The sequence below is a fragment of the Danio aesculapii genome, chromosome 25 (assembly GCF_903798145.1).
Source record: "Danio aesculapii chromosome 25, fDanAes4.1, whole genome shotgun sequence".
NCBI lineage: Eukaryota > Metazoa > Chordata > Actinopteri > Cypriniformes > Danionidae > Danio > Danio aesculapii.
The window spans coordinates 8,903,745-8,918,009 of NC_079459.1; the positions used below are offsets into that span (position 1 = coordinate 8,903,745).

Below are 14,265 nucleotides of genomic sequence, written 5' to 3' on the forward strand. Positions count from 1 at the left end.
AAACAAAAGGATCCGTTAACCATTATATGCACAGCTAGTGTTTTTCAGCCGACGGTACACTTCTGGTGAAAGGTTAATGTGACTATTTTCGGTTTCATTTTACAGCATTGATGTTTTGTTGTAATTAAAATACATTCAGTTAAATAAACTTTAGCATTCACTTCATTGTTCAAGTGTAAAACAAGATGAAACACTGCCGTCGATAGCAGCAGGCTAGAGCAGAAACTCCATTGAAAATACTGGGTAAAATAAATGTTTATATTTTAAACATATGACAGGGAAAAATTGAAATTAATGCAGAGCTTCTTGTCCGGTTTGAGACCAACTTCAGGCAGTGAAGATAACTGATCTTTCAAGAAATCAGATCTTAAACGTGCCGATTTTGTAATGGAGTTAATCGACAGTTCACCAGAAGCGCTTGGGCTGCAGAGTGAAAATTAAAATTCCCTGTGCATATACCCCATTGAGATGGAATTGGCAGAATGTGTTAAAGCTACGTCAAGGTTAGTATAATTAATAAAAAAAAAAAATATCAAAATTAAATAAATATTAACTGAATAAAAAAAAATAAATAAATAAAATAAATAAAATAAATAAATAAAATAAATAAATAAATAAATAAATATATATATATATATATATATATATATATATATATATATATATATATATATATATATATATATATATATATATATATATATATATATATATATATATATATATTTATATATTAAAATTCAATTAGTTAAACTTAAAGAACTTAAAACTAAAATGACTAATATAAATATGATTGAAAAATAAGACATTGTGTCAATAATAAAAAAATTCAGAGGAGAATGTTTAAAAGAATTTTCAAAAAGAAAAAGTGCTTGGCAAAACATATATACAGTTGAAGTCAGAATTATTAGCCCCCCTTAGAATTTTTTATTCTTTTTTAAATATTTCTGAAATGATGTTTAACAGAGCAAGGACATTTTCACAGTATGTCTGATACTCTATTTTTTATTCTGGAGAAAGTCTTGTTTTATGTCGACTAGAATAAAAGCAGTTTTTAATTTTTTAAACACCATTTTAAGGTCAAAAGTATTAGCCCCTTTAGGCTATTTTTTCTTTTTTTTCAGTAGTGTACAGAACAAACCATCTTTATACAATAACTTGCCTAGTTAACCTAATTAACCTAGTTAAGCTTTTAAATGTCACTTTAAGCTGTATAGACGTGTCTTAAAACATATCTAGTAAAATATTATTTACTGTCATCATGGCAAAGATAAAAGAAATCAGTTATTAGAAATGAGTTATTAAAACTATTATGTTTAGAAATGTGTTGAAAAATCTTCTCTACGTTAAACAGAAATTGGGAAAAAAATAAACAGTGGGGGCTAATAATTCTGACTTCAACTGTACATGCATATATCTGTAAACAATTTTATTTACATAATACAAATTAACAGCACTTCTACAGCCTCTTCACCCTTCACAGATTGACAGCAGTTCAATAGACTCACTACAGTTTGACAAAAATACGCTTATTTCACGTGGCCGCCATTTTAAAACATGAAAGCGAGGCTGCGAAAGTATAGGATCAGCACGTATGCAGATATGGTGTAAACATAACTTTAATATCATTCAGTTCAGTTTAATTTAAACAATTAAAAGCATATTAGGCATCAAACAACATTACAATCTCTTTCAGAGTAATACGTCCAAGTGTCCTCCAAGGTTTCAGTTCATGAAAGCAGGTAAACACTGTGACGACGCTTCCCTGCTTAAGTCTATGTAACCCGCCGAGCGATAAAACACTGCAGTCCTCTGTAGCACACCCTCGTGTTGTCTGTAATAATGTTGTCCCGGATCTCCCGATTGCAACAGAGAAATACTGGGAAATCTCTGTAGACTGATGGCATTTCATGCTGTTCAGCCTTTTAATCAAAATAACCTGTTTTGTCATCACTTTAGATATTACACAAGATCATTCAAACACTAGCTCTAAAGTGCAATGGTGTATTAGCAATAGTTTCTGCTGTTCTGATGTCAGCTATTCATGATTATATTGTATAAAATTTAATATCACACTCGTAGCAGTGCGATGTGGCTGTTTATTGACAATGGTGCCTCACTCTGCCTGCGGCCTCTAGCCAATGCATGCCTCCTACCAGTATCGATATACAGCTATAAATCGCACTGCTACAGTTGAGGTCAGATTTATTAACCCTCCTGAATTAAAAGCCCCCCTGCATATTAAACATTGACCTAGAAATGGTTTTAAAAAAAAATATGAAAATCCATTTATGAAATCTATTACTATTGATCAGCACAGATTTTTGGATCAAATCAAAGCTGTAAGATATACACAGAAAAATGATAGAAAACTGAAGATGTAGTGTTAAAAAAATATATATAAATAAAGGAGAAAAATCTACCGAAATAAAATGAAATATCAACGTATTTCGGCTTACAAGCCTTTGTCAAGGCACACATATCACATATAAACATTTCAAAAGGCTTAAAATATACATCTCCATCTTAGAACAGAACCTGTACATACATACATAAGCGGGCTATGTAATGATAACATATGAATTAAAAACAGATTTCATTAAAAATCAGTATAAACGTAATGCATCGATACAAACTTGCATATACTCTAAGTGCTTCCTGCCAAAAGCACCACATCCTCTGCACACCACATCAACTTTATGCAACAGGTCAAAGCATTAACTTTATATAAATCATTTCTGCAATGTGTAACCCATTTATAAACTACTATAAATGACTTTTACCTTATTAAGTATATAATAATTTGATTAAAACTAACAATTTTAATTCTATTTAAAATTCAAATTATTATTACTGTACCTAATTTATTATTATTACTTTTTATTATTATTAGTGGCATTATTAACAGTATTATTATAATTGTTAACATTATTATTATTATTATTATTATCATTAATATTAGTATAAACTATTGTTATTGTTAATAAATAATAATAATAAATAATAATAAATAATACTATTATTATTAATCTATCATTATTATTAATAGTAATAAATAAAAATGTGTTAATATTAATGACAGTAATAATAGTAATAATTATAATAAGTTTAAATTGTATTTAAAATTAAATTATTATTAATATTAATATTACCATTATTATTATTATTATTATTATTATTGTTTTTGGTGTTATTGTTGTCATTATTATTAATCTATTATTATTATTATTATTATTATTATTCTTTTATTAACAATGGTAATTTATTATTTTATTATTAATAATAATAATAATAATAATAGTAATGTTTAAATTCTATTTAACATTTAATTATTATTATTATTATTATTATTATTGTTGTTGTTGTTGTTGTTGTTGTTAATTTATTAGTAATTTTATCATTTTTGTTGTTATTGTTGTCGTTATTAATATTTATTATTATTATCATTATATTATTATTATTAATAGTAATAATAGTAATAATAATAGTAATAATAGTAATTATAACAAATAATAATAATAATGTTTCCCAGTGATGGGTTGCAGCTGGAATGGCCTCCGCTGCGTAAAACATATGTTGGATAAGTTGGCGGTCCGAAAAGAAAATGAATAAATAATAGGGGTGTCAAAATTAATTGTTTCTTCGGTGCAACGTTATGTAGACGCAGACAATTCGGTCTCGATTCAGTAATAATCATAATCAGTTATTATGTACTGACATCATTTATCTCATATGTGCTATGTCACCGTAGCTTACTATGGAAAGGGAGGCGAGCGCGAGTATTTACAACGCTCCAACTACTTAAAAATGCAGAAACTCTGCACAATTTCACTCCATGTGTGTTTGCTGGACAGTCTTTCACTGACACTTACAGTAGCCCCTATTTCACTGCGATTAAGAGAAAGAAAGTAAACTCCATTTCTCTCTCTCTCACTGTGGCGTGACCTTTCCTCTCCTCTCGGCTGTTACAGCGATACTTCTGGATACAGACACGAGCGCGTGTCTGCACAGTTTTCTCCACTGTGTCTATCATGGATCAGCTGTGATCACGATCACCGCTGCCGTTTATCAGTGTTACTCATCTGTGAAGAGCGCAAGCGCGTAATAGCCAATCGCAGCCCTTTCTGTTGAGCGCCTGACTAATCAAAGGGGTGTTAAGAAAGAACTTGCTAGACAAGGCTCAGAAAGCGAGCGGGATATTTTGATTTGTTTATTAAGAGAATGGTGCATCCGTTTACCTGCAGCATTTCTCCCAGCATATCCACATGTTTAAAGATGGTGAGCCAGAACTCGGGGATTCCTTTCGGATCAACGGCACTGGCCGAATCTGCCTGCTTCTCCTCCAGAGCAGCTTTTTTTTGCAAATCGCCCTGTGGAACAAAATCCCTTATCAGAAATCACCTGTCAATGCCATCTCCAAAAGAGGCCTTCAGCAGTTCAGAGCTTCCTTCCACTATTGATATAGTGTGCTTTCAGTATTCTCGGAAGTATCCACTTACAGCAAGCTCATCTTCCTCTTTGTCGCTGTGCCATTCACATTCCTCATCTGTGGGTTCGACAGCACCAGTCACAATCTCCCGTCTCTGAACACAGAAGCATTGTGTTATTATGTGACATCACAAATATATACAGTTGAAGTCAGAATTATTAAACCTCCTGAATTATTATCCCCGTTTATATTTTTTAAGAAATAAAACTGTTTTTATTCTAGCCAAGATAAAACAAGAAAGACTTTTCCAGAAGAAAATATATTATAGAGAAATATTTTTGTAAATAATTTTGCATGACATCATTATTTTAAGTGCAGAACACTGACAGTATTCATTTCCAAACAATTTCGAATTGGATGCTAGTTCTGAATTTATTTGCTTTACACTGAAGTATGACAGAAAGGTTACTAGATTGTCTCCAGCCAAGGAAACAGCCAGGCTTGAATGGGAGCAATTGGCCATTCGTTCTGGTGGATTTGACTATAGCATTCATATTGTGACCCAACAGGCCATCGCAAAAGGTCGGAGGTCCAATTCCATGCTCATGAATGCTTTTTAATATGGTGTTCCAGGATTCAAAAATTAAAATTCTCTGTTTTGTTTTTGCGACATTGGACATAGAAAAAGATATTCGGAAGAATGTTGGAAACCGGTAACCATTGACTTACATGGTAGGTTTGTAACATTCTTTAAAATGTCTTCTCAAACTGGTTTGTAACAAGTGAAGGGTGAGTAAAATGATGACAATTAAAATTTTTGGGTGAACTACCCCTTTAAATTGTTCAGAAAATCTGATGATCTACCATGCTAGTCAATGGTTACTAGTTCCCAACATTCTTCAAAATTTATTTTGCGTTCAACCGAACAAAAAACTCAAAATAGTTGGTAAAAATCAAGGGTGAGTAGAAGATCTACATTTTCATTTTTGGGTGAACTATCCTTTTCAATAGTTCAGAAAATCTGATGATCTACCATGCTAGTCAATAGTTACCAGTTTCCAACATTCTTCAAAATATCTTCTTTTGTGTTAAACAGAATAAGAAAACTCAAACTAGTAACAAGTCAAAGATGAATAAATGACGACAATTTTTATTTTTAGTTGAACTATCCCTTTAAATACTTCACATAACTAGCACCAACCGACCTCAGACATGCCAAGCGTGTTTAAACAGAACGCTTGGGTTTAAAAAGATTTCATTTTCATACCTTGACTAAGATCGGCTGGTAGAGGCCAGCATACTTTCTCTCTAGCTCATGAACTTCTTCGTAAAACTTAGCCTCAATGTTGCCACTCTGAAGCTGGAGTCTCTTGAGGGCATACACTCTTCTCTTTACATTCTTGGGAAGGAGATTGAAATTAGGTACTCTAGAAAGACAAAAAAAAAACAGTTTTACACACTATTGGTAAACATTTTCAAAACATTACCCGGTTACAGAACTTACAGTCTGTGTAATATCAAAATTGACAAGATTTATTTTGCTAGAGCACAATAGCTATGTTTCCATCCAAAGATGTGAATTTGTGTGCAAAACTGTAATATCACATAAAAGACGTGCGAATGAAGTAGCGCTTCCATCCAACTAGTTAAAGCAAACTAAATCGTCACTTCCTGATTAACTGACACCAAATATCTAAAGTAAAAAGGAAATTTACTGTGGTAGAAGAAGCTGCGTGAAACTTTTCATTCTTTTCTAATGACTTGCACCTCAGACGAAAATGCCGACTCGAAATGAATGAGTGGTGCCATTTAAAGGCATGAGACTCAGAGCGCAGTCTCTTAACCATTTCTGAAGGTAATTATTAAAATAATAACACTAATACTGAAATGTTTAAGGCGTTTTAGAATGACCAATACAACAATGTGTTTTACAATGCGGTCAGTCTGCTGGTTTATCTATTCACACACATTTTTATCATTACATGTTACTTTTTTAATGCTTCTACTGGAATTTGTTCAGTAAAAGTGCTTCCATCTTTTCCTATCAAAAAAAAGTTTAGACTACTCAGTTATGCTCATTCTTAAAATTGATGCGCATTTTGGTGTTTCCATCAACCGTTTTTTATGTGTATATCCAAAATGCGCAAAAAAATAGTTGGATGGAAACATCGCGTTATTCTGTAGGTGAGCAATTAATCCGTGCAAGTTAAAAAAGTTTGTTTTGACGATCTTTAATCAAAGTCAGACATTCTTAACCACAACCCTCTTATCAATAATTTGCTATTAGAAAATTTAGCGCAAAAAGAAAGCCCCGCCCCTACTCAATATTCCCTTTTAATTGGAAGTACATCAACATACTGAAAAAAAAAGTGAACTTCTGGTTCACACGGACTAACGTTTGCCTTTTTACAGATGTAAACAAAACACAAGTATGCTAATTCTGACAAATGTTTACGAAAGAAGTTATGAAAATTTGCAGCAGTTTATTTAAACACATTACGCAACTTACAGCAAAACAAAAACTAAGATTATTAACGTTTTTTTAAGGTTAACGATACAGGTTTACAAAACTTTACATATGTTTACCAAAAAAGGATAAATGCAATTTTATGGATATTTACAAAATACAAGTTTGCTAAATTGGATGTTTTGATGCTAACAAACGTTTACGAATTTTTACAAATGTTTACTTTAAGGTCCCATGAAATATGCATTTTTTTATTCAATGGGTTCATTCGACTTCATGCAGCGCTGCGCAGACCGATCGAAATCTTTCTTAAAGCAGTGCATGCAGGTTAGAAATTTTGTCTAGCTTGACGCTTCGCCGACGCCACGTGACTGTCACATGTGACATCAAAGTACCGTGACAACGCTCCGAGATCAGACGATTGATTCAGCTAGTGCAGCATCTGAAGAACGACTGCAGGAGCTGCGATGACAACACCGATATTACACGATTGGCTGGATTCCCCACATGACAACAACCACGTGTGTTTCAGGTTTATTATTGGACAACTTTAGTCTGCAAATTTCCAAAACAATTAACTTTTTATGCCATCTCCATCTTGTACACATCATGCTTATTTAAAGACTTCAACTATTTTACTACAGTAATTGTCTTTTTTGTTAAATAATTTGTTTATAAACGCAAGATTGTTTGCATAGGTTTATTTTCGACCACTTTTATACAGACTATTTACTGTAGGCCAGGGCTATTCAATTGGTGGCCTGCAGGCCGAACCCGGCCCCCGAGGCAATTTGTTCCGGCCCTCCAAATAGTGTGACCAAGACATCCGAAATAAATTTCGTTCAGTCGAAAAACGGTCGCTATATTTATGAAGTGACATGCGTCTGTTAAATACAGCACGAGCTGCAGTTGAAGCCTGTGCAGAGCGTGAGTCACCTGACATTAAGCAAGTGGCGTGAGCAGCCAAAAACATTTGGATATGTTTATAGAAAAGGCCTTATGTACAATGCACTGATATCGCTAATAGGCTGAAATTCATCAACGCCATGTTTCTGTTGCACGGAACAAAACTGCTGCAACTAAGTTATGCCAACTGTGTGCTAGTTTAAAGTTCTGAGCTTATACCGAGGCTAATACACACACACACTGGATTAACTATCGCAGCAGACCGTTCACATATCACGTCTTTTCTGCGCACAAGTTTATTATTTCCAGTGGAGACGTGAGCATATTGGGAGCGGTTTTATATTTTCAAAACATAAATTGTCATCATTTGAGCACACTAGCTAATAGATATCCTTACAACTAACATCAAAAATGTTTTATTTAAATTTCACAGGTCCATTAAACAACACATTACAGAAATCAATTAGAAATATGTGACTTTATTGTCTGTTATTTTTTTAATTATGCAGATAAAATGTTTCATACCTCTCTACTTGTAAAAAGGCCTCGGGTTTGTCGGGTTTATTTCCGCCTTTACCTTTGGAAAAAATATTAAGAAACAATTACCTGTGGAAAACTCAATATTTTAAATTACATTATCCACAAAAGTCAGTTTCTGAATCTAAAGCATTCATTGAAATGTATAATATATGGGTTTTAAAACTTATAAACAAATCACTGTAGTATTTATGCAAAAAAAATAAATAAATAAATAAAATTCACAAATAAAAGCATGTAATGCACAGTGCTCAGCATATACAAGTACACCCCTCACAAATCTCTCTTTTAAATTCATATTTTTAATAGGAAGCTATACAATATTTTATTTGTGCATATACATTAGATTAGTCAGTACTGAAGCCAAATCTGGAGCTTATCTAACTAAATAAGTTACGATAACGGTCCAAAAACTAGTACACCCAAATTTATATGTATAGAAAATTATTAAATATAAATTTTAAAAATAGAAAGAAAAAAAAACAAGAGAAGCTAAAAAAAAAAATGTTGAAATTTTGTAGGCTGTAATTTTTTTTGCAACATTTTGCTTGTAATTTATTTGTATTATATTTCGATTTCTAAATATGTTTGGAGACTAAAATATTATTTTAATAAATATATCTGTTTAATAAATCTGTGTACCAAAACACATTGCCTATATTCACTGAGAAATGTATAAAAATATTTATTTTCAAAATGGGGTGTACTCATTTATGCTAAGCACTATACATAACAATACACTTCCCTCTGAGAAACAAAGAGGTTAAATGCTAATATATTTTGCTGAGAAATACTGAAAGGACTCAACATACCTCTGGCTTCGCCCTTTTCATTTTTTTTTTCCATTTTCACTCTTCAGCTATTTCGCAAAGACAAAATTAAGACATGTTAAAGGTCACGTTCACACAGAAAGGCATACGTGTCATAGCATCTCTTGATAATTAAATATTAATCCCAAAAATTTGACTTTTGTGTATTTATAAGACTTCAAAGTGTGACTTGTTCTAGTATGGCCTGATTGAGGTAAATTTGGTTTTATATTCACACATTTAGACTTTCTCCTTAATGATACAATTTCATAAAAGTATTCACTGCAAACTCTAAATAGTGAATTCATATTAGCAGCCAATGACTATAGGGCTGTCACGATATCTGTTTTTTGTTGTGCGATATATTGCACCAAAATATATTGCGATAACTGATATTAAGACCATTTTATGCCATTCATTATATAATGCCAGAATGACAATATAATACAGGGTAATACACATACTACTAAAATTCCATGACTTTTCCAAGACTTTCAAGTAAATCTTCATGACCTAATGTTTCATGCAATGTCTACATATGTGTAATAAAAGAAAAACAATGCATGTTCAAATTTATTACAGCATCTTGTAAAACCCGCAACAATCTATTTAGTTTCAATTTATATACATGTAAAATTAGATAATGCTTACACCGCACCAATAATGTGATGGCCAAAGACACCCACATGAAAAGAGTGTTTTTAATCATACTGACACTGACACCTCCAATAGAGATAAAGAGGTTGTATAATAAGCTAAATTGTTGCGATATACAGTTGAAGGCAGAATTATTAGCCCCCCTGTTTATTTTTTCCCCAATTTCTGTTTAACGGAGAGAAGATTCATTTAACACATTTCTAAACACAATAGTTTTAATATCTCATTTCTAATAACTGATTTATTTTATCTTTACCATGATGACAGTAAATGATATTTTACTAGATATTTTTCAAGACACTTCTATACAGCTTAAAGTGACATTTAAAGGATTAACTAGGTTGATTTGGTTAACTATGCAGGTTAGGGTAATTAGGCAAGTTATTGTATAACTATGGTTTGTTCTGTAGACTATTGAAAAAAAAAATTAGCTTAAAGGGGCTAATATTTTTTACCTTAAAATGGATTTTAAAAAAATTTAAATCTTTTATTCTAGCCGAAATAAAACAAATAACGCTTTCTCCAGAAGAATAAAATATTATCAGACATACTGTGAAAATGTCCTTGGTTTGTTAAACATAATTTGGGAAATATTTAAAAAAGAAAAAAAAATTAAAAGGGGGGCTAATAATTCTGATTTCAACTGTATATTGCATCACCAAAAATTACTGAGACCATGTCAATATATTGTGCGATATGTCGATATATTGATTATTGCGACAGGCCTAAATGACTATCAAAAGTACAAAACTGTTTACAGTCAATTAAATAGTGCTAATGTTGTTTTCAAATCATACTTGCATGTAATTTCAGTCCAAATACTTAAAGTACCATGGTAAACAATATAGGGAGCATGTCACAAGTGGTCACTGAATGAATGTGCAAATATAAAACCAATTATGGCTTGAATTACTAAAGCAGGCCATGATTTTTTTCCCCTTTATTAACAATATTAACAAACCGAATCGCAATTTGAAACGCTCCTATTACCTAAATCACAAGAGGCTGCGATTTAAAATATGTATTATTTAATTTCCCCCGCCCAGAGCAAATGCGTGCATGTCGTTTGTGTGTGTGTGACAGTCTTACTAGCCAATTGAGTGAGCACACTTACGTTCTGCTCAATCAGAATTGCGCAACCGAACTATGTAGAACACCCACAAAAAAAAAAAACACAAAAAAAAAAAACCCAAACAAATAGGAGTGCGCAGACAAATGGGATGATGCCATCTGCCACTTCAGAAGCATTAATAGACGAATATCAAAGAAAAACCGGACATTGGTAATATGGGAATATTTTGGTTTCAAAGTCACAAAAAAATTGTTTAATATTTGATAACTTCATGTGTATTTTGTGTGTATTCACGGCTCGAGATGCAGGTGTGTGCGTAATCTGTAGTAACTGACTGTAATGTACTGTACAAATATAATTTGTCGTTTTATCATCATAGGACAGTTATACTGTATATAGATGCATTAGTTGCTAAATTTTAAAGCAGTTTAATGATTTAAATGCTTCTTATTGGATATTACATCATTCAACGCGACTTTACGGAGAGCTTACGACCTACTAACTACAGATTGCTTTAAGAACATGTTAACAAATTTAGTTACAAACTAGCTAGTGGTTACAAAGCCCCTAGTGTGGACTTTACCTTCCAGTTTAAGAACTTACAAACAGCTGGTGCAACCCTACCCAGGAGATAACTAATGACGTAACGCACTACCTCGCTAAAGACATGATGACTTTTAACGCAGTGAGCAGGGATTTAAAAAAAAAACGTATCTAAATGTAGGATAGGACATATACACTTCCGTCTCGCACCTATTTGAGCTATTTTGGAGTACCACAGCTGTATGTTAAACATCATGATATTTTGTGTAGCGTCTGGGATAATTATTTTGTTTTAGACAATACAAGTTACAGAAAGGCTCTTATCAGCCATATTAGTTTGCTAAGTGTTCTGTATTTTTTATTATTATTATTTTTTGTTTGTATAATAAGCTACACTATCTCCCTAATTTGAGTTTAAATTGTTAACAGACAGGTAAGGTCATTTTTTTTGTTTTGTTTACTGTTTGCTCTAAAGAAAATAAGTGTTTAATTTCTGAATATTTAATACTAATTTGAATAAATGTTTAAGTAAGTCAATTTCTTTTCAGTTCCTTTTTTTAACTGTGTGATTTTTTTTTTTTTTTTTATAATCTTGAATGATTGTAGCATGTCAGACTGCACGAACATACCTCCCATGTCATACTGTAAGAGATCTCAGCTGTCATAAAGTCAGACTAAACGACAATGAAAATGCACCAAACACGGAAGAAAATGCACCCGGAGTTTGACGTCATCCACGTGTGACACTTTCACTATCCCGTGTTCTGAAATAATTCCTCACATGTAAACAATCTGTAGCAATTATGCACATGGCGTGTCTCAATAAAAAACCAGGAAGAAAAAAAAACAGTTTTGACATTTCCCCGCAGTAATTATTGTGGAACAAACATCAGTACTTGCTACACACTTTTATACACATATACACTTATTTATCAACACACTTTACATGCCAATTTGCACATAACAGCTGCACATATAACGTTGTATATAGTAATAAACACATACATACACTTGTCAATTTGTATATTTGCATTCACTACTTCCTTGTATTTTTTAAAAATATTTTTATTATCTGTTTTTTGTCCTGTCTCTGTAATTCTGTTGCACTGTAGAAGCTCTGTCACGAAAACAAATTCCTCGTTTGTGTGAACATACCTGGCAATAAAGCTCTTTCTGATTTTAATTTGAATTGTCGCATGGATCAAAATTCAGAGCTCCTATTGGTTCTTGGATTGACGCTCATTGCGGCTGTTGTCACACTGCAGGAAAGTGTCTGAAATCTTCTGACACTGCCAGAACTTCATCAGAAAAAACTGATCGCAACAGGCAATAATCGGCTGTCTGTGAACTGTCTGTGATTTCCCAAATTTGTCTCAGATGACAAAATCATGGTTGAAATCTCCCAGTGTTAGCAGGGCTTAACACTCACTGCATTTTAGCAGTGAGAAGCTACGATTCAGATTACTGAGCTTGACTATAAAATTAAATTGCAAATTAAAAAAAAAAAAAAAAAAAAAAAAACAATTCGATATTTTCGGACAGCCCTAATTTTTTTATTAATCAACAAAATCACTTCACATCCCTTAACAAGAAGGATTAAATGAGAAAAGGAGAAACTAAATAAATAAAAAATAAATTAGAGGAGAGGGTATATAATTATCAAATTACATTTATCTATTCATTCATTTTCATTCAGCTTAGTCCCTTTATTAATCAGAGGTTGTCACAGCAGAAAGAACCATCAACTTTTCCAGCACATGTTTTACGCAGTGGATGCCCTTCCAGGTGCAACCCATCACTGAGAAACACCCATACACATATTACAATTTTAGTTATTTTCAAGAGTTATTAAATGCACTTTTACTATACAAACATTCATATGGAAAAAATATATATATTAAAGGAGGAGCATGTATTAACCATTTTAATAGCTTTTCTATTTTTAAACTTAGAAATCACTTTTAAATACATTTTAATCTCTTTTTCTAGTACCATAAATATAGGTTTGCTTTTGGCAAACTTGGATTTGTGTATATGAGATTTACATAATGATAAAATAAAGTTTATAATTAGACCAGCATCTTTTATAAATATGATGATACGAGTAGTAGCAAATGGACCTGTCAATCAAAGCTGCCAATCATCTGCAAAATGAATTCTATTTCTATCAAGTAACTTACCTATTTGTTACTTCTGTGAGTTGAGAACATAAGTTTGTCTTTATTATGTTTATGTTATAATTATTTTGCTAAAAGAAAAAGTGTAATTAACTGTAATTTAAAATATCAGCTGTTTCCCAAATTGCTGTCACTGCGCTGTCATGCTTGTGCATAGGACATTTAACTGCCATGGACACATGTGCAGCATGGATATCTGTCAACACCTCAACTATTTCAGTTCTCAGCCGTATAAACTATAATAATGAAACCTATAAACGTACTTAAATCATTTCCCAAGTACAACACATGAGGTTCTTCCTCTAATCGCGGTAAAAGTGTTTTCTTTGACTTACCCCTCACGTTACGCTCCAGACTGTCCTCACGCTTCTAGCAGTCGGAGAAGTGCGATAGCAGGTCGCATCATTCTCATTTCTCATTGGACGACGGTCTGTCACGGGTCACCTGGGTTGGCCAATCGGAGACGCACCTCTGTATTGCGAAAGCTTATTGGTGAGACACTCTCAAGTCGTCAGAAGAGCGCTTGTTGCAGTGCACACTCTTTTTTGTTGTTGTTTGTTTGGTGCGTACTTGTACTTTACGCATTTGAGTACATTAGTTCTCCACACATATTTTACTAAAGCTTAGGGCTGTTAATGTTCAAGTTTTAACATGACATTGCGTCCTAT

General features: G+C 32.5%; 1 protein-coding gene across 2 annotated transcripts in view; it reads right to left on the minus strand.

Annotated features, from left to right (window-relative positions):
• Positions 1-13,992, minus strand: part of nap1l4a (nucleosome assembly protein 1-like 4a) — a 36,823-nt gene extending 22,831 nt beyond the window's left edge. For both annotated transcript variants that reach the window (XM_056451497.1, XM_056451499.1), the window contains exons 1-6: positions 13,933-13,992; positions 9,152-9,198; positions 8,328-8,379; positions 5,697-5,856; positions 4,500-4,583; positions 4,239-4,370 (exon numbers count right to left, since the gene is read on the minus strand). In XM_056451497.1, the coding sequence (XP_056307472.1) occupies positions 4,239-4,370; positions 4,500-4,583; positions 5,697-5,856; positions 8,328-8,379; positions 9,152-9,185 (462 nt within the window). In that variant the 5' untranslated portion in view covers positions 9,186-9,198; positions 13,933-13,992. The remainder of the gene's footprint in view (positions 1-4,238; positions 4,371-4,499; positions 4,584-5,696; positions 5,857-8,327; positions 8,380-9,151; positions 9,199-13,932) is intronic.
• Between the last annotated feature and the right edge of the window lie 273 nt (positions 13,993-14,265).